Here is a 22203-nt window from a genome sequence, read left to right on the forward strand (position 1 = left end):
ATGCATGGAAATGGAAAGCTGTGAAAGCGAAAGACACAAGGAGGAGGTTTGAGAGGTACATACAACACAAAAAGGAGCAAATCAGTGATATCAGCACAAGAGGCTGCACAGGGCTGTAAAAATACCTTACATTTTCAGCATGCACTGGCATTTATGGTTAGATCTGTATAGGTAGGATACCTCTGTAGAGGTAGGATTTAGACACTTAATTTCGTGCTTAAGTTCCAAAATTAGATACTCAGCATCATCCCTGTTAGTTAAACCTGCCTATCAGCACACTCAGCTGCTATTGCTCAAGAGAGCTGACATCTCTAGTACTATTTTAATTTTTACCAGTTTCACTTCTGTTCATATCTATGGATAGTTCCACATTCTGCTGCTTCCCCTAACTGTGGCATTCCAATCAAGGACATCCTCAGAAAACCAGGCTTAAGACAGACTGCAGGACCAATGACAAGCACTCCCTGGAGCTAGGGCTTAAAACTCATGTCTCTCTACTCCCAGATGTGTGAGCTAATCGGTAAACTGATCTTCCTTCGCACTCCAAATTAATATTTAATTATTCCACGCACAGCAAAACACCTTCAAGAGGAGACACTGCAACCATCCCACCTCAGTATTTTATAGCCAGGATACTTTCCTGGAAGATAGGAGATGCTGATTAGAGCTCCCTCAGGCAGAGAAAGGAACTGAATGCAAGCCTGATGCCTTTTAACTGCTGAGGTAGTGCATAGCACGCGTTGGGAGTGGCAGGCAAGCAACAGAGCAGTAAGAGTTTTTGAACAAAAAGGCCATATGGCTAATTTCAGGAAAGGGAGCCTGCCTTGAAGGACACCAGTCCCAGACAACGACACTGCTTAAGGCACTCCCCCTTTTCAAGATCCCTCCCAAGCAACTCTCTATTCAGCCTGTTGGGATTTGCCATGTAACTCACCTTTTCCTAGAGGCTTCCTAATCGTCTAACTTTAATGATGCAAATTCACAACCAAGCACCTGGGTACAGCAAACCTTGAAGCTGCAGCAATTTTTCTGCTTTTTTTTTTTTTGAGTGTAGTGCCCAGCAGCTTAGAGAAGAGATCAAGAAGCACAATGTCACTACCAGAGTGGGGAAATACCTTGATCACTTGGGGTCAGCACAATTCTGGGTGCACACAAGGCAATAGAGCGAGCAGCTCAGACTGAGAGCATTTACTGTAACCCAACAGAAAGTCATGAGGAAATGGAGTGAAGACCGCCTTTAGGATATTCAAATAATGAAGTTCCAAGAAAAAGAAGAGCACCTACAAAACAAGTTTTCTCCAACTCTGCTTCTCCACCTGCTCCCATTGTATTCCTCTCTTCCAACATTTACAGTCTTATCACCAAACCTCCCATATTTGTATGTCCCATCAGTTCTCTTTAAAGCTACCATCTCTACACAGCCCTTACAGATAATATTCCTTCTCTCATCACACTAATAAAATTAATATGATTAACCATTAATCACTAAAATAAAACATTCTCTCTGCCTGAATGTATAAAAAAATAGTTTAGATTATTGGTAAAACAGATTGTAATTTCTGACATACTGGGCATACTGGGTTAGATTCTGACTTGTGATATGAATCAGTACATTTCCAAGAAAAAATCTGATTTACATCACATGAGTATCTTGCTTGTCTAATTAATATGCATCAGGACATTCTGGAGGAATGCTCTCCATATGGCATACATGTCCATGAACTGAGTGATACATCACACACATTCCTTCGAGATCTGCCATGTCAGAGAGGGTGTCCCACAACACTACTATATTTGCACTTGCTCAGGTGGGTGAGGCTGAAGCATTACTGCAGTAAGCATATCACAGATTTACATGCAGGAAGAAATTACAAATGAGATGCCATAAACCTTTGAGATCTCCAGAGGCCCTTATCATCCAACAAGAAACATTGCTCCTTTGCATTCTTTTCCTTTTTCTTTTTCTTTCTTGTCAGCATGTCTCAAGGGGTCTCTCATACCACAGAAATACTTAAGATATCCTGGGTTATAATTTTCATTTTTCTGACATCATTCCCAGGATTCGGGAAATGAAAAAGCCAGTTTATCTACAAAAGGATGGGAAGGACACAGACACTTCATTTACCATACTAAAGCAAACAGTCCTAAAGTGCAATCCTTCAGGTGACACGGTTGCAAGCTTCAATCTTCATTCTTTCTTCCTCCTCAGATCAGATGAAAACTGAAGCCACTCCACTTCCTGAATCCAGAATCAGGTTCTTAAATAATTCTTTCAACTGAAAGAAGTAACACCACATTAAAAATAACTCACCTGTGAAGCACTGTGGAGACATTGTAAAGCATTGAAGTTTTCATGCTACCTAACCAGGAAAGAATCACATAGAGTTCCTTGAAAATGTTCAGACCTCAGCAACCAAGAGCCTTTCTAGAATTAATACCAGGCTCAGCAGCACTGCGCAAGATATCACAAGCCTGCAAGATCACAGGTAATTACTCACTGCAGTGCGATTTCAGCTGTCATCACAATACCAAAACTGTTACAGCTGCACACAGTAGCTGTAGCAACCCAATGTTTTTCAAGAGTACTTACAGTATCCAAATATCTCATGTGCATACACGTAAAATTCAGCTACAATTCGGCAATATACATACTGAAATTATATAGAAAAGAGCAAGGTGCCAAGACACATAAACCAAGGTTTATCTTGTGAAGTTAAAATTCCTGTTGACATGTGGAAGTTCAGGCTGTTGCAATCCAAAGGCATATTTGCAAGTCTAACATTTATAATTACACAAACATTCCCCCACCCTTAATGTCAAATGTACTGAATGCCTTTCCGACAGTGAGAGGCTTTCCAGCTGGTGAAGAAAACAGCATCAGGAATTCAATGTGTATATTATTTAAAACTATTATCTATCTACATTTCTAAAGAGAATGAAGTTCATTTTTGTTCTAGTCTGTAACTGTACTATAGCCAAATGCCAGAATAATGGATAAGATACATAAATTTAAGAAGTGCATAAGAATATTCACTTACAACCATCTCAAAAATATTACTAGGCTAATACATATCTTTATACTGTTGTTATGGAGTGCAGTGGTTCAAAGTTTACTTATGCCTATTTTAAAAATATTAATTGCTAACACAGACATTCCTCATCTGTATGACAAGCTTACACTCTCTATTAACCAGGCATTAGCACTTTGCAAACTGCTTACCAGTGAAACAACATAAAGTACAAACTAAATACCTTAAATCAACTACAAATGGGTCTCTCTCCTCCAAAGTTATTTCCACTTTGAAAGGCAGCAAAGTCTACAAGATTACAAGGGACTGGCAAGTAGCAAATCTGGCACTAACCTTTTGTATGACTTTGGAAAAGCTATCCTGGGTTCCCCCTCCTTCTTTTTTCTGTCTGGTGTTTAGAAAAAGGGATCCTGGATTGGTATTCAGGTCTGAAATCATCCCATGTTAGTAAAATAGCTTACCAAAGCACCTGCAATAAGAGATTAATTGCCTAGGCTTTTGTATAATTGGTAGAGAGTACGACGTGTCTTCTACTGATCCAGGCAAAAGTTCTCCTATATTCCTTTGATCATGTAGAATATTGGTTTAAAAAATAGAAGCAAGTTAACTGGTTATACCTGTGTTGCTCCAAAATAAGGAATTTAGACACATAATTCATCCTTGATATAGTTAGGGCTTTCTTACCCAATAAATAGAAAATTATAAATAGAAAACAATAACGTGTCATTTCTGAAAGGAAATTCAACACTTGAAAAGGGGAGGGAAAGTCTGTAACACAGAGGGATACAGCTAGATTTGAATTACATGCCTATCTGACTCAAACGTATTAACAAAAACAAAAAAAAAGAAAATACAAAAAATAGAAGTCCTGCACACCACAGGGAAAGCTCCAGGTGAAAGTAACACCAAGATCACTCAAGCTAGTCATGGAAGCATGGACATGATTGACACTGACCATATTCACAGGTTTCTTACAGGAATGCTCCTTGGTGATTTTTTTTTTAGAGCAAATTATACAGAAGTTTAAGATTAAAATATGCAGCATAGTGTTAACCATATTACACCTCTCACTAAGACAAACAGAAAGATAAATATTAGTATATTCTTTTTAGAAATCAGGCAAAAAGGCCAATATCCATGAGGAGCTGAAACGCTGCTTTGAAGGAAACAAATTCTGAGTAATAGGGCTCCATTGAAACGTGGCAACAGAACAACTGTGGATCTTCACATCTCTTCTGCTACCCTTTCATGTATTCAGTCATCACTGCCCTCACTCATGCTTTCTCGAGTTTCTGCTGCACCTCAGGACTGACAGTCACAAAAGCTTACTTCAGGACTGCTTCCTGATGACTGATTTAAAATAAAATAAAGTATCACAGAAGAGGAGACCATAGAAAGAGCATCCCCCAGTCAACACCCCCTACCACTGAGCAGAGCAGAGAGCAGCTGCAGGTGGGTACTAGCACAAACACCTGCAAACATATATTCTCCTCGCCATCAGCTGCTGCAGCAGTGGGTACCGTGGCAGAAAGAAGGGCTTTTAAGCAACAGTAAACAAGCCAAACACTCTTCAACTGGAGTGATTTATGTATTTGAAATAAAAAATGCTTCATGTTGTATCTACTTCACTAGCTGACAAATGAAAGTGAAGCAGCTCTTAGGCTGATATGCGACTGTTCTCAGCACAACAAACTGCAGTAATTCTTGAAGGGCAAATGAAGCCCTTGGTAGCAGGACAGAAATGGGACTACTGTTGAATTTGGCTGCCTTTTCCAGTCCCAGCCTAAGAACATATAGTAGCCTAACAGTATGTTTTAGTATTTGTTAATCTGATGAGGTCAGTCCGTTGAAGTTAATTTTTATTGCCTTATCTAAAACAAGAGGAAATGGGAATCATTAAGTTACCTTTCCCAGTCATTCCTCCAACACACCTAGCTTCCTAGAGGATAAACTACCCTCTGCTGGAATAACAGAGAATTTACAGGCAAGAAAACATTTCCTTGAAAACTTCTTATGAACCTTCTTAAAAGCATTCTGCTGCAAATACAGTTCGTCATTTGTTGCAGAATTACTAAAGCTGGAGCTTATTCCAGTGATTTTGCAGCCAGTGTCCTCTTAGTGAAAGATAACTGACTCACCTAATACATGAATCATTCCCACAAAATTAGCCTTTTTTTCAAGGAGCTTTAGTAGATTTTTCTAAGAACCAAGCTGCTGATTAACAGATAATATCCAGTAACTTGTTGGTTTGTATTATTTTTATTGATCCAGGAATCTTTCAGAATTCAATACTTAATGTGACATAATTAATCCCACACAAGAGTTAATCACATACAGTAGTTACACAGTGTACAAACCCTTTCTGAGTAACTGCAATAGCAAGCATTCAAAAACCAGAAAAAATCTTTCCCAAAGAGCCCAGGCTTAGCATTTATTCAGATGGTTCTTCCACCAGGTAACAAAAGAGCCATTGCACTTCACTACTTTTTAGTCCATCCTGACAGCTGGAAACACTTCAAGTCCAGCCCCACAGTGGGCAGGGTGGTACAAGAAGAAACTTCTATTAAACTTTCAGCTGATTTTAACTCACTATCCTTGAATTACATGCCCAAGCCAGCCCTCATACTGCAAAGGTAGCATAGAGACTCAGCACATACTTTAAAGGATTCTGCCCTCTTTCCAAAATGGTCCAGGTACCTTGATGGAAAAAAACAAATTTCACCTCAAAATTACTGACTGTCTTCTTGGACCACTTCACCAGGATAGAAAGAGAACACAATCTGTACATAGGCAGTATACTTTCCAGAGAAACTACAGTTTATTTTACGTGGAGGTGTTGAATAAAACAGCAAAGCCAAGTATGACGACAGAGAAAGGAATGCTACAAAACCACATCATGAGTTAAACCCCTTCCATGACTGTTAAACCAGCTGCAAAAATCACAGGTCCACTGATTTCACCCCAGGTGCCTTTGGTACACAGCTTTTAACACCTGATAAAAGTTTCAACTTTCAAACAGAAATGCACAGCTCTGGTTCTTTCTTCAAATCCACAGAATATGGGTGTATATCACACCCTGACAACACTATCACACCACCTGAAAAAAAATCCAAAATAACAACCATGAGAAAGCCTGCTACTTTGTTGAAATTTCTGGCACACACATACAGAATTACAGAATTACAGCCAGGATCTTTGGAAAGGGCCACAGAATTACAGCCAGGATCCTTGGAAAGGGTCTTCAGTCTTACAATCACTCATGAAAAATCTGCAGAACAGCTAGAAGGCAACAGGACCTGCCCCATAACTGCTTCCTGTGCAGTGCTGGGCTGCTTCTGCTTCCACCCCAGTTGTCGATCACTGTACCTCCTCACAACAAAATGAAACAGCACACAGCACCAGCCACAGAAAGTTTAAAAAAGACAAAAAATTCTGACTACTAATATTAACAAAGTATATTCTAAGGCCCCTGTACAACTAATCCAGCATATATTCTAAAATATTAGTTTACTTCAGTGAAGGTAACAGCTTGTACCCAAAAGGAATTTGACTTTTTTTTCATAACATAACATTTTTTTCTGCATAAGGTCTGGCTTAGCTGGCTACATGTAAGGCATCAGGTAATGCCTAAAACAGTCAAAATTATTTTAAGGGCTCTAAAAAAAGAAAATATGTTGTCAGCTATTTATCAGTACTCTTCTACGAACTTCCCATTTCTGCTGGTGGTGTCTGAAAGGCAAGTAAAAACTGCCAACTTAAAAATAAATAGATAGATAGATAGATAGATAGATAGATAAATAGATAAATAGATAGATAGATAGACAGATAGATAAATAAAACAGTATAAGCAACAGTTGAAGCATAAGCTTTTTTAACCTACACGGTTCCAAAGAAACAGATTGAAAAAATTAATTGAAGCATTTTAAGTATTTTAACAACTAATGCAGACTTCAAAACTGCTAAAATAGAATTGTGTACTAGCGCAGTGACAAATGTTAATACAGAGGAAAAACCCAGTGTACTACAAAGGTTAACAGCATCATTTAAATAGATAAAAAAAACCCCCCAAACCTCAGTAGCATGATTGACTAATATGGAACACATGACTGTGGAGTAAATTATAGACCTGTGCTACATACAGTGTCCTATGGGGGATCAGAGGTGCCCTGCATGCAGGGCACCACTGTATCACCTGGCAGTGGCATTCGCAGCTCCCTCCTAGAGCAGCATGCAACAAGAAGAGCAGGAATGGGACAGAACTGCTCTCACTCCACAAAAATTTCCCACCCTGGGAAAGCTCCCACTCATCAAGATGTTATCAAGAACAAAGGAAATGTGCCAGAAGGCCTAGTAATAATTTAAAAAAAAAATGCTAGTAATAATTTTAAAAAAGAACTAAACCAAACTGTTACCGTCTGTGATGATTTTATACAAAAGTATGAGGGCAGGAAAATATTCTACGTTTTAAAATATAAATTTTTTATCTACTTACAGTGCTACTTCTGTTGAAGTGATGTTACAGATTCCCCAATTCCTTTGAAACAGTTTTTCAGCTTACTCCTTGCATGATCTTTCTTTTCTAATTATTGATTTAAGACTGCTATGCAACATTTGGTTCAGTCTATCTCCATTGTCTATTAATAATGATTTTATTTTGGCATACAGACAGAGTTTACTCTAACAGTTGTTTTTTTTCCTGAAAAAACTTTATGTGTCAAAAGTATGACAGTGAAAATTAAGCAAAAAAGCAGCAATAAAGTTTTTCCATGGCCAAATTTTCCACGAAAGGAGAAAGGCTGACAAACTCTTAAGTCAATAATTTTACTGAACTCCAAATATGTAATGGGAGTTTAACATGCAAAATGTTTTTCAGACCTGCAGCATGCTCAGAGCAGTCCAAAACTTCCAAAATTGGCTGTATACACACTTCCACTCCCTGCTGAAGACATCACTCCTCTGGAAGTGGAGCTCATAGAACCACTGCCAGAAAATGCCCATCAATTCAAATGTTTACTTGGGCATTTTAGTATCAAAATCACAGTTACGAACAGCAGAAAGGCCTTTACATAGTTTATTTGGCTATGTTCCAGCTGCCCCTGAGAAATGCAGTAAGCTTTTGGAACCATCAGCTAGCTAAAGGAGATATAAGGGATATCATGTGGCAGCTGAGACATGCTGAATAAATATGCCATGGAAGAAAAAGTAAAAAAAAAAAAAACAAGAAGTCAAATATTTTAATTAAAATCTTTCACCAAGCTAGAAATATGACCACAGTTAGTTATACATCTCAACTGATCAAGCTATAGTAGTTGACGCATGTGTGTCACAATTAACCTTCTAAAAATTTTAACACTATCATCAGAAAAAGTTTGAGGCAATTAAGAGTAAATCCTAACTATTGTAACTGTCCTAATATTTCCTAATCTAGAATTTTTGAAATTAATTGTGATTTTTTTCCCATGTGTGATTCAAAGCTTTTATTTTTAACTTGTGATATTTTAACTTCTCACATAAGTGGTTTTCTCACAAACAGAAGTTCTTTAGTGGTTACTCAATGCTACAACGTGTGACATTTCTGATATGAGAGGATGACAAAACTCATGTTACAAGTGGAACTTCTTCATTTTTTTCAGTTCCACTTCAGTCCACAGTGTCTGCTTTGCTCTGAAGACTACGGATTTCACGTGATTATGCTTTTCATCTTGACTAGGAGTTCTATATATCAAAACCATTAGTTCATTGGGAAACTCCCAAAAGTTACTGTATTTTTCTAATAACTCTGAAAGCTAGACAATGGGTAGACACAGTAAGCTCACATCCCCAGAAACCCATCCCACACTTGTGTGCTCAATTTCTATCCTATTCTCTAATTAAAGAACTAACACTATTTCACAAAACTAATCTTACTATCCTTGCACTCAAAACTATACTTTTTGTATACTTTTCCTTTTTTAAAAAAAAAAAGTGCAGTTTCTTCTTTGATTTTCCTGACTTTCTGCATTTTTCAATTAGTTCTTCAAGTGTATCCACTATAAGACAGACCTTCTAGAACAAAAGATAGCATTCACTCTTTCACACACACTCTCATGTCTACAAACCCACAGAGGGGCCGGCACACCTTATGCTACAGACTGAACCTTCTCAAGACAGTCTGTTCTGAGATGGGCAAAATACTTCATAAGATGGGATGTGCAGATGAGGAAAGAAGTGGAAAAAAGGCAGCAACAAAGAAATCATTTCCTCTGCCTTTAGTCATGAAAAACGTTTGCACGGCTTCAGGGAAGCAAGGTAGTTCTTTTTCTATACTAGTAAATACTGCTGCATCTGTGTTAAATTAATCCCATATAATGGCCTCTAAAGCCAGAGCTGCAAAGCCTCAGTGTAGGAAAAAAGGACTGTTGAGAAAGCACGTGCAATTACACCTCTCAAATTCAGAGCTTGCCCTGCACCTGGGTCAGCTTCCCTGGAACAGTCAGAAGACTGTTTAAAAGATAAGAAAAACAACCTTTGTGCTGCACTTACTTTGTATATTATTTTGAAGAGCTTCTAATTTGCTTCTGATAACTAGGCAAGTTTAACTGATCATCCTCTACTCCCACGTGTACTCCTGCCTTTCTGACAGAATGACTTTCTAATTTTGCAAAAAATAAAGAGGCACCAGTACCAGCAAAATGTAAGGAAAATTGCTGTTTGTTTTCTCTGAGCAGACCAGATCACCACCACTGCTATAGTTTATCTCTGTAAGTGTTACTTAAAAATCAAGGTTTTTTCCTAAAACTGTATTTTTAGTTTTCAAAGCAGTTAGATAACAACACTAAAAAGCGGATCAAATAAAAAACAGGGGCTTTTTCTTCATTTCTGCCCACACAGTACTGAAAACTGAAACTCTTTGTTCTTTCCTACAGTAGAAACTTGTCCTCATATATTTTGTTCTGTCAGTACTTTTGTCATCAGTATATCATGATGTTATCATGACTTTACTGATAGCAAGTCCACAGGCATCATTTTCATAGGCTTGAAAGAAAAAAAAGAGAGGGAAGATGGTAATTAAGACTGACAAATAATAGACTTTTATAATACATTTTGCCTTTGTCCCAGAGAAGAGATTCTTATAAGGACATAAATGTTATGCTTTGGGACAGAGGTTTTATGTTCTTTATAACCACAAATATCACCAAATGTACAAGAAAGGGCAACAGACCAGCTGGATCTGGGTGTGAAATCCAGCATGACAATGTGAAGCTTCGTTCCTGAGCCAGAAACCACAGCACAGATCACTAGCACAGAAACACCCATGGGCATACTTGTGGTCGCAGGTCTTGTATGGACATTTCTGGACTAGGGACGACATCACCACCATCACCGCTTGGGTGAAAGCTGCACACAGGCACTGCATAAAGTGACCGCTGTGCTTCCACTAGCCCAGGTAAGACTGACTGTAATCGTAGGGTTTTGCCAACAAGTGTAACCCTACTTCCAATTCACACGTGATCGTCCCACAGTCAAGACCGAACAAGTTCTTGGAACAAACATACAAATGCATCCCTTGAACGTACACACACCCTTCCTGTGCTCGGTACCCACACTAACAGAGGCCAGAAACAGGCAGTACAACAGATCTTCCCTTTGGCAGCGGGACCCTCCGGTCATGCTGCCCTGATGCCAGAGCATCGGCTGCGGGCCGTGCCCTGCGGCGTCACCCCGCCGCGCCCCTCTCTGTGATCGCGGCCCGGCGGGGCGCGGGGGTGACACGGGCTCGGCCCGGCACACGGAGAGCGGGACCCCCTCCCCGGCTCCTACGCCGGAGCACGGCGGGCCGGGCAGCGACAGCCCAGCTCCGCGACCCCTTCGGTGCGAGCAGCCCGCGCTCCCGCTCGCCACGCCCGAGGGGCACACGGGGTCCGTGCCGCGGAGGCCGCGCCGCACGCACAGGTGCCCCCACCGCCCCCGGCGGCCGCCCGGCCCCCGCCCGCACCCGCCCGCGCAACCTGCCCTGCCCGGCGCGGCCAATGGGGCGAGAGGGCGGGGAGCAGCGGCGGAGCGGCCCGGGCCGCCCCCGCCCTCCGCGGCGAAACTCGGCGGGAGCGCCGCGGGGGCTGAGACGGCGCCCGCACTCGGCACGGCCCGCACCGCTCTGCGCAGCTCCGCACCGCCAGCCGGCGGCGGGGGATGAGCCGCGGCCACCGCGCTCCGGCACCTTCGCACGCCGCCCCCGGGGGCACCTGGAGCCGCCGCCCCAGCGCCGCGCTGAGCCCTCCGCGGCGTCGGTGCGAGAGGCGGTGAGGCGGTTCCGCTCGGCTCGGGCCGCCCCGATCCCCCTCCGGGCTGGGCGCGGAGCGCTGCGGCAGGAAGAGGCAGCCCCGGCTCCCCCGGCTGCGGTCGGTGGCTGACAGACGGCACCCCGGTTCGGCCCCATTTTAGGACTTTTTTTCTTTCTTTCTTTAATTGAAACACACCACATTTTTGTTTTGTTTTGGTTTTTTTTTTTTAATAACTTCTCGCCCATTTGAATTTTTACTTTCGCACCGTACAGCCGTCTCCCCTCACTGAGCTTTTCCTTTTCGGACCCGATCTTGCCGTCTCCCAACTCGCCGGCTGCAGCGTGGTTATCATGTCATTCGACCCCACCATCATGCCACCTGCGAACGGCTCCGCCAACGGGACTGCCAGCGGGGCCGAAGGCGGGAAGCCCCCCACCATCCCCACTGTCATGTTCATCTTCGGCGTGGTGGGCAACCTCATAGCCATCGTGGTGCTCTGCAAGTCCAGGAAGGAGCAGAAGGAGACCACTTTCTACACGCTGGTCTGTGGACTGGCAGTCACAGATCTCTTGGGGACCTGCCTGGTGAGTCCAGTCACAATTGCCACTTACCTGCAGAACCAATGGCCAGGAGGAGCTGCACTGTGTGAATACAGCTCCTTCATCCTCCTCTTCTTTGGGCTGTCTGGCCTCAGCATTATCTGTGCCATGTCTATAGAGAGGTACCTGGCCATCAACCATGCCTATTTCTACAACCATTACGTAGACAAGAAGCTGGCAGGGCTCACGCTCTTTGCCATCTACGCTTCCAACGTGCTGTTCTGCGCCCTCCCCAGCATGGGGCTCGGCAGATCTAAGTTGCAGTACCCTTACACTTGGTGTTTCATAGACTGGCGAACAAACGTGTCCACCCATGCAGCATATTCCTATATGTACGCGGGCTTCAGCTCCTTCCTGATCCTGGTGACCGTGATCTGCAACATCCTGGTGTGCGTGGCCCTCATTCGCATGCACCGACAGTTCATGCGACGCACGTCCTTGGGGACAGACACCACCTCCAGCCGTTTATCTGACTTTCGCAGACGCCGGAGTTTCCGTCGGATGGCTGGAGCAGAAATCCAGATGGTTATTCTGCTCATTGCCACTTCCCTGGTCGTGGTCATCTGCTCCATTCCTCTGGTGGTGAGTAACATCATGCAACCTTTCTTCTGTTCCATCACCCTTACTGCAGAGTCTTTTCTCCTCCTAGTCTGTGTTTGTCAAACAGATTCCTGTCGGAATAGGTGCTTATTTGTGGCACCTATAGTTGGTGTCACAAACTGTTGAAATAATTCAAAGGCTGTTAGCATACATGCATGGTAAGAGAAAGTTAGTAGATTTACATTTCCCCAAAAAGAAACCTGCTTATCCCAAGTCCTAGACTTCTTTGCTTAGTTAAAATAGAGCACCAAAAATTCTCAATAATTGTTCCACTGTTCAACTGGAATCCACGTAGCAAAGTCCTACTGAGAGCTAAACGCACTTTAAAGTTCACCTGCAAAATTAATTTGTGATAAGTGAAGTTTGGGTCTGGCCTGCATTTCTGGCTGTTTAGTGTGTTTTAAAAATGTGCATGCTGTTGCTGAAGGGTGCAACAGTCCCTGATGTGCAAAAGGAGGACAGGGTTGTGTTCACATGGCACTAGCAACATGCAGAGTTCTTCACAACCAAAACCTGTGCTAAGCTTCCACTCCTCAGGTATTCATGCACTATCTCTGGGCTAGATCCCACACAGGCATCCTTCCAGAAGATCCCCACACAGTGGGAGGAGTGAACTCAGTGGAACCACCTGTCAGTGTGCTGCTCATTGAAATGAGCGTTAGAGGAATCTGGCCCACATAAACCTTGAGATCATGCTGAAATGTCAAACAACATTACAACTAACCATTTGCTAATTTTCTGAAATGGCTGATACAATTAGTGTCATTGAACTGAACACACAGGATCCACTTTTTTCTGTTCTCCACCTTCTCCTCAGGAAAGACAAAAAAACCCCAGATCCACCAGCTAGAGGCTCAGTTCTTGCTTCCAACTGCCATAATAAAGCTTGTCAAAATCGTGTTCTACTCTGGCTCAGAGACATTAAACAAATAGTTGGCTTGCCTTATTTGCCATCTTCCAAAACACAGTGTAGGGACTCAAGCAGTGGCTGTCAGACAGAAGGTGCTTTTAGAAGGACTTTTTTAAGGAGGTTTCTTGTCAGTAGGATGATCCCTCTGTCATAGAGAGGGAGTGCAATGTATGTCAAATAGATCTGGCCAGCTGGAGAGGCAGGTGTATATCCCCGTAAGGAAGTTTAGAGAAGTGCATGTGAACAGGACTCAGCTGTCAGTGAGTCTGTCCCCCTCCACTCAGAGGAGCTGTAATCACAAGGGTTGGGCCAGAGCTGCCACATTACTGACATAAACGGGAGCTAGTGAAGTGTGGCTGTGCTGCAGCACCAGGGTCCCTGCTTTCGGCGTTGTCACTTTGTGTGGTGCCGAGGCACGACCGAGCACGGTGCCGTGCGTTCATTGCCTGACATCCGAAGGAGGTCGAGAGGTGCTGTCTAAGCTGCCCACAGGGTGTCCCCGGGAGGAGCACATGCCTTAGACAGAAGAACTGTGCCAGCCTGCCCTGCAGTCCAGCTCCAGAAACGGCAGGGGTAAGCTGACTTGTTGCACCGGGATGCACCAGGTGGCCAAAACCCCGACAAGTACTGAGGGATGACAGTACTCGATTTGATTAATCTAGTATCAGAACAGCTACTTCACAAAAGAACATTGCATTTTCAAAAGAGATGCTGGTAAATGTAGAGAACGGGTTCTCTAAATTAAATACAGTGTCATGATGTGATGGACTTAAGCAGCTTCAGAAAACAAGCCAAGCTTTATCCTGTAGCAGAGCAGCTAGAGGAATGCTGAGAAGTCTGAGTGTGAAAGCAAAATGAAATAGTTTATATCCATTTGAACCTAGGCAGTCTTTTACCTAATATTTAAAAAAACAGGCGGGGGGGAGGAAACCAAGAGGGAGGGTTTACCAGCAAGGGAACTGGATTGTTGAGAGTTAAAATTAATGAACCTGGGTGGGGCAAAAGGTTTATTATTTAAACAGTAGCTAGTGAAAAACTTGCATATGGCAGAAATATGTGAAGGTGCAGGTGATAAAGTTGTACAGCTCTCCCAGAACTTGATTTCACTTCATACAAAGGCAGAGTGTTACCTTGGGAATGTTCACATAAGTTAGCTTTTACCTCCTAAAGCAGTACATATTTTCTCTATCTAAAATGATGTAAGAGACTCTCAGTTCATTTAGATGGATGACTAAAAATAAAAGGAACTTTTTCTAAAAAAACAAACCCAAATGACCACTTATATATACATCATCACAGTGTGCAGTGTGGTTAAATTTCTTCATTGTTAAGTAGCTTTTTAAAGTCTTCTGCCTCCCTCTGTGGGAGTGAGCCACAGCCACATTTGCTGCTTTGTACCATGATGAACTGCCATGTATGATGCTGTGTTAAGCCCTCTGGATGCATCAACACTGAGATTAAGAATGAGGAAACTCAGAGAAGTGACACCTTTATGCTATAAATCCCTAGAAAGAGCCACTAGCAGAAGTAGATAGATTACTAATACATAGACTTACATTTTCATGACTCGGAGGAGTTTTAGGGAGTCCTCACCGAGTGAGGCACTCACCTATAACAGGTCAGCCTAGCAGTCATCAAGAACCATAAAAGTGGTGAGGTGGTGGTGCCAGCAAGATTCAGACACATGAAGCAGGCTCAGGGGCTGCTGTGTGACTGAAGTTTTCTTTTGATGAGCTGACTTCACACTGATGATTTCAGATCAATAAACCATCACTTAAAGAAAAGCAACTTCTGAAAGAGACACAAACCTCTAACATTTTAGAACAAACACTTCCATAAGATAATAAGATATCAGATGGAGTCAGTTCAACAGGATCCACTTAAAATTTGACAGAAAAAATTTCAAGACTTGAAATATTAAACAGCTCTGAAATAAGTGAGTCACAGATAACAGCAGTTTTTAATAATGAGATGCTTCAGCACATGATTTACAAGAAGGGTTGTTTAGAGTTTTAGTGGTTATTCATAAAATCAGCAAAATTTTAAAGTAGCAAGTGGTGTAACAAAATTAATGGAGGCTATGCAAAATCCTGAATGAACTTGACAGAACAGAACTGAAAGCTGGTCAAATATATCAAGGAAAGAAAAGGTTAAAACCGTGAAAGGAAACTTTTTATATACACTGGTGTGTTCTCAAGGTGCAGAAAACAGTGTGAAAGACATGAATCTGAAAATTGTTTAAAAACTAAGTAAGAAAAATACATAACTTACGTGCTGACTTTTGTCTCTACTCCATGTGGGTTATGTCATCTCTTAAAATATTTGGGGTTTTTTAGAAATTAGAATTTCATAGTGTAAAATGTAGGGAATAAATTATGTGAGGAGGGATTTTGTCAAGACAAGAATAGAAATTTTATCCGGCCTTTCTAAAATCACCAAGCTGTTTCAAGAGTAAATAGGCACACATTACTCAAAGTCTGTAATTGACTCCAGCAGTCTGTCAGATACTCTTACAAATTTAAACTGTGTGATCTTTTTCACTTTGTGACCACTGAACATTGTTGTTAAATTATGGTAATGTTTCAGGGCGTACATCTCGTTGATTGCATGAAATGATCAGGAGTTTCTAACTTGATGTTTAATTGATCTAAAATTGGATTTTCTATCAGCTTGGTTGGTTTCAACTTTTTAATATCAGGGACTGTCCACAGCCAACTGCAAGGTGTCAGACAGGACTTTTTGGCAGTGGAGTAGTCACCAAGCAGACAGTAAGACCTTGAAGGGCAAAGGTTTTTGGCTTGTGGAGCTGAAAAACTTGTTCCTGCTTACTACCATATGTTTTTTAAATTTATCATATCAGCATGTGGGGAGATTTTGAGGGCAGGTGGAAGCTGTGGTAAAAATTACAAGTGTGAATGTAACTGTAAAAGTCAGTTTATAATGCTTCACAGGATTAGAAATCATGACTTGCATCTGTAGTTGGTAAAAAGGAAAGCACAAACAGCACAAGGACTCTGATCCTACAAGTACCTGTCTTGAGCATAAACTTGACGTACCTTAGAGCTGTGTACTACTTAATTGCAAATAAACTGCTAGTATTTTTAAGATATATTGTCTGGATTCTACAACTGCAGATCTAACATATAAACTCTATTTTTTAGAGATCCAAATTGTTCTAGTTTGTTTGCTTCTTTAATTAGGATTTCAAATTGCCCAAATCCAAGCATCGGATTAGATAACTAATTTAGTAGTGGATTCCACTTGGCACTTGCTTAGAAGATGACAGGCAATATCTTTTATCGTGTTACCTCCTGCAGCAGAGGACTTGTAGCTGAAACAGGGTACATCTCTTGCCGTTATTTTAAGTGATATGTTACTAAAGGTTGTTTCACCAGTAAGTAAAGAAGTAACTTAGATTCCTACATGGATAAATTTTTACCCTGTTGTGATTAATGTAAGCTAGCAATCAGTCTGAATTGATAAATTCTGACAATCTGGGGAGCTTTTCTATGGGACTCTTCTGGGAAGTAGAAACAGTTTTGTACAGTTTTCACTGACTAGGTCCACTCTGTGAATCGTTAACTTCTACATGCTGCATAGCTGTCAAAAGGAAGTAAAGCACGCAGGGATAGCATAAAACAGGCTGTGCTGTGTACCATTAGCAATAGTCCTTTTCAGCTATTCTTTTCAGCCACAGAGTGAACTTGGAGACATTTTCGCCTTTCTGTAAAGTCTGGCAGGTAGCAGAAGGAGGTGGAATAGGTACCTCAATTTCACGTGCTGCTTATCAAAAGAACAATCCGACTATTAAATCACTGACGTGTAACTATAGCTCTGAGTTTAAAAAAAAAAAAAAAAAAAAAGGCAAGCCAGGTCTCCAAGTTGAACTGTGTATTTCTTCAGCTGTCTTCAAAGTGTGCCTTGTGTGGTCTGGGTGTCTTTGTTACACACATCATACATATACCCATGTATATATTGCACATATACACATACATATGGTACATATATACACGTAGACATTATACGTGTCTACACATTACACATATGTATACATATCTATTATACATACGTACACATACACCTTAAACATATATACACATTATACACTTACACACGTACATATTGCACATATACACATACATGTGGTACATATATACACGCTATACACGTACACACATACATATGTACACCTTAAACACATATACACGTTATACATACACACATATTACACATAGATCCCCACCCACCGCGGGGCAGCCACGCCATCTAGCGCCGTGCCCAGGAGCAGCAATTTATTGATCAATCATTTATTTAGGAATCCTTTATTTACATAGCATAAATGGGGAAAGTTGCTTACAGAACAAGCCATCAAAATTATAAATAAAATAGTAAAATTAAAATCTTATAAATAAACTTACAATGAAATTATTTTTAAATAAAATTAATAATTATTAATTTATGTCTAAAGTAGTTAAAAATAAAGCAAAATATTAAAGGAAAGATTCTTAACAAATTTTTTTTTAAAAAGCCATAGAAATAAGTTCATCATCCGTAGGAATACTCTTTGAAGCACCTGAATGGCATGTTTGGCCTAACAGATAAATACGGCCAAGAAATTAGTAGTCAGAAAAACATCTAGGAAAGTTACTGTGGATAAAACTGGCATCACTATATTGCTTTATAAATTCAAGATTTTCCCATATCTTGAGTTCACTAGGTTACCCATAAACCTAGAGAAAAGTACTGAGAAAGAAAATACAGTCAATCATCAATTTGACAGACTGAGAGAGACTGCGGGCACAGGGCTTCCACAGAGGGACTCTGCATTATACTAAACATATCATTGATAGTTTTGGAGAACATTCCATCTCTGAATACTGAGGAGGTTGAATGCCACCACACTGCCCTCCTGCAAGAAAATTTCTCAAGAGTTGTTATATTTTTCACCAGACTTGGAAGGCTTCACATGCAGAACTTCTAAAAATAGGACTTATGAGGGCTGTCCTAATTTGGCTCATATATTTAAATGCTTGCTTGCCTCCATGTCTGTAACCTCACAGCTAGGCAGGCCTTGATTCATTTCAGGAGCTAAGGATGAGATTCTAAAAACGTCTTAATTTTGCTACTAGATTTTTACTGTATTAGATAAAAATGTAATTAAGGGATCTATTTTGACTTACCTTAAGGAATCTGAAGAAAATAGAATCTTCCATGATCCACTTTTCAGTGGCTTTCCTAAGCCTTTCTCTAACTGGACACTGCTTAGGTCTTGCAAAAATGCAGAAGAGCTATTTGAGACTAATCAACACAACAAACTCCTGTGATGCCGTTGTGGCACTGGAAAGATGATATCCAAGAATTGGACTGTGCCTCACTCACAGTAGCATTTACAAAACTGGCTTCTAAACAAGGAGAGAGACCAGCTGAAAAATAAACTAAAAGAATAAGCTGAATACATTTCTGTGAAGAAGACAGGGCCTTTCAGTTTTAAATATTATGCAGGATAAATCACTAATTAAATAGTCACTTCACACATCACCTTTGACATGTTAAACTCTTGGCCACTTCATTAGTATTTTTGTAAGTAAAACCAAATTGCTGGCTCATATAGGAGAACAGAGTACTCTAGTCCAGTGCTGAAATAATCTCATTATCTTGGCCTGTTAAAAATCTCCTAGCTGGGCAACCTATCTTTTTGGGTTTTTTCCCCCTTTTTCTTTTTTTTTTACCCTTCTGTTTTTCTAAACCATGCTGCAGCAAGCAAACATTTGCGGTTATATAAACAGTTCCAGTAAGGACAGGTGCCAGGAAAATACATTTCTAAACTTGGGAATCGACAACTCTGGACTTGCTTACAGAGTCTCATGTACTTGGATCATCATGTGTGTTTCATTTCATTTCTAAGTGATTATTAGACTTTTGCTAGAGGAACTGATCAGGTCTCCCCAGTCAGTTACCTCTTTGCAGGTTGCATGAGAATTGAGATATACCAAGGAAGCAGGATACAGGTCTATATCTTTGTTCTTGGGAATTTTCAAAGACAACAGCCAAAACTTGGAGGTTCAGGAATTAATAATGAGGTAAAAGAGAGAGAAAAAAGCCAGTCATTTTCTACATGTAACAAAGGTGTTACAATTTTCATCTGATTTTTTTTTCTGTTTCCAAAAATGAATTAATGGCTGCCAATCTGAGATGCCTAACTTTGCCAGCCTCCTCTTCTCTCGTAGCTTACATCTGCAAATCTAGATCTCTGTTTTAAAGTGCAAGCTTTTCTCTCCTGATGCAATTTTGTAATCGTGTCTTTCTTTTCCTCCATCTCCTTGGGTAGGTCCGTGTCTTCGTGAACCAGCTGTACCGGCCGGTGTCGGTGCAAGATATCAAGCAAAACCCTGACCTGCAAGCCATCCGCATTGCCTCGGTGAACCCCATCTTGGATCCGTGGATCTACATCCTCCTCCGCAAGACTGTGCTCAGCAAAGCCATCGAGAAGATCAAATGCCTCTTCTGCCGCATTGGAGGGGCTCGGAGGCAGCACTCGGGGGGCAACTTCAACTGCGTGGATGGGCGTAGGACCTCCTCTGCCATGTCCAGTCAGTCACCCTCCTTCATCTCCCGCGAGCTGAGGGAGATCAGCAGCACCTCCCAAACGCTGCTGTACCCTCCGGAGCTGAGCGAGAGCAGTGTCGGGGGCCGTGTGCTGCTCCCAGGCCCCAGCGCCAGCCCGGCGCAGTCCGACACCACGTCAGTACGGACACTGCGGAGCTCCGACACCTCGGACTCCTCACAGGGACAGGACTCCGAGAGCGCCTTCCTGGTGAACGAGATCAGCTCTGGTGGCAGGGCCAGCTCTGCATCCAAGAGTGGCCCTCTCCAGGTCACCTTCCCCACAGAGACATTGAATTTGTCAGAAAAGTGCATATAGATAGCCATAAAAGGCATCAACCCTGGGGATACTTCCTGGTACATTGGAAAAACTGGTGCAATAGATAGGTGTTCTGCCTATTAATGGGAAGAGGGGTTCAGCTGTGCTTCAAAGGGCTATTTTTCTCTCGCTGTGATGGGTACATTTCCTTTAGACTACTGAGGACTGTGTGGAACAGACATCGCACTTGGGCCCTGCCATCAGAAATGGTACAGAGCAGGTCTGATGGGACTGGAAAGATGAACTGCCTTGTCTTCTTGTGGGACACAGGAGAGCTACTGCGTCTCTGGAAATAGAAAGACCCCATCACTTGCTTTCTTCTTTTTTTCTTTCCCTTTCCCAGTCTGGTAGAATTGTTTTTGCTCCCTCCCTGTGGCTGCTCAGCTATCAAGAGTTTAAGCTTCTGGTATTAGAGGTGAGTATGAGGCAGCTGCTAGGAACTGGACACAGCTACTCTGAGAGCTGCCTGCAGTAGGATTTTAAAGTGTCTCACTAAAGCATGAAAATGTGAATTTTTATCATTGTATATATATCAGGATTGAAAATATTTAAAAGTGTATTCTTCTCTATGAGAAGGTTTGTTATTAATACAAGGTATATAGAAATGATTGCCGGCCTTCTCTTCCCTCAGTATTTCCTGCTGATAAGGCATTCTTGGCTTAGATTTGTTGTCCATGCTAGATTCACAGCTGATGAGGTAATTCTTGAGCTGAGAATACATAAGCACTTTCTGAGTGAAATGGGAATATATGCCTTTTAAAGAGAGAAAAAGAAAACACATCCTTTCAGTTAAGAATAATAGTTTTCAGTATATGTATATACTAAAAAATCAGATTTTATTTATGTTCTGAGAATGTTTTTCTGTGTAACACATGTGCGCCTCTCCGAGTACTTTGGCCCACAGCCTGCACACCTTAGGCACACACTTAACATTGCCCACCAGAGTGGTCCCTCTGCTGCCAGGGAGACTCCTTACATGTAAAGTTAAGGACATATAGAAGTGCTTTCAATATCAGGGCCTAAAACTTTCAACTCCTGGTTAATAGTCTTAATATTCACTTTAGTTAAAGCATCACCGATGTAATAAAGTTATTTTTTCATAACATTTATCATTTTACTTTAAATAGTAAATAGAATTTTATGACTGTGTAATCTGATACTCCATCAAATAAATGTATGAAACCATGGAAGCAGAATCTTCATTTAAAGTATAGATTATATAGAACTATATCTCAGTCTTGAACACCTTGAAAAGCATTTGTTGCTAGAGTTCTAATGACAAACACATCACCAAAACCAGCTGTTAACCACTGACAAAAAGGAGTTTTGTGTTTTGTGTTGTAAGGGTTAGATCTTGTTCCAGAAATACTGTGTATCAAAATAATTCTGTAGAGATATTTGGGGGATGTTTTGTCAAATACTAAGCATGTTATGCTGCTTAAAGTGTTTTCATATGAATGCTACATTGTAATGAAAATCTTGAGCCTTATGTTGATATGTTTAAGCAGTTGTACCGACCAAAGTAATTTTGGGGATCACAATTAAATGGAAATGTTCTGCTTGATCTCAGATGTCTACATGAGTCTGCCATTCAGTGCCAACTCCTCGCCTTAACAAGCCTCCCATCTTGGAATGCTTTCCACTCAGCTACTGCCAAAACATACTTTGTCCTGTAAGTTTCCGAAACACCACAGCATGATCACCATCAGCAAGAAGCAGCTGTCTTCAAAACTGTCCCCAAGAGCACTGACACAGAGCCACAAAAATTCTTTATTTTACCATATTCCTTTAACAGGGGAGCAGTAGAGCTTATTTGCCTTGATACATACAGAAAGTGAAGTTAAATCTCTACACAAATATTTGCAGCAGCAGCCGCTTTTCA

At 41.3% G+C, this 22203-nt stretch overlaps 1 protein-coding gene across 1 annotated transcript; it reads left to right on the plus strand.

Moving 5' to 3' along the window:
• Window positions 1–11145: 11145 nt before the first annotated feature.
• PTGER4 (prostaglandin E receptor 4) lies at window positions 11146–21885 on the plus strand. Its single transcript, XM_069002230.1, has 2 exons — window positions 11146–12471; window positions 19728–21885. Exons 1-2 carry the CDS (start codon window positions 11641–11643, stop codon window positions 20319–20321), a joined length of 1425 nt encoding a protein of 474 aa, XP_068858331.1. The 5' UTR covers window positions 11146–11640; the 3' UTR covers window positions 20322–21885.
• The last annotated feature ends 318 nt before the right edge of the window (window positions 21886–22203 follow it).

Source organism: Aphelocoma coerulescens (assembly GCF_041296385.1).
Source record: "Aphelocoma coerulescens isolate FSJ_1873_10779 chromosome Z unlocalized genomic scaffold, UR_Acoe_1.0 ChrZ, whole genome shotgun sequence".
Taxonomy (NCBI): Eukaryota; Metazoa; Chordata; class Aves; order Passeriformes; family Corvidae; genus Aphelocoma; species Aphelocoma coerulescens.

Excerpts from the sequence above, each read along its gene's own strand:
- PTGER4 (XM_069002230.1), top strand. The coding sequence starts at position 11,641 with ATGTCATTCGACCCCACCATCATGCCACCTGCGAACGGCTCCGCCAAC. Across the intron at positions 12,472-19,727 it reads TCTGCTCCATTCCTCTGGTG|GTCCGTGTCTTCGTGAACCA; the intron begins GTGAGTAACATC and ends CTCCTTGGGTAG.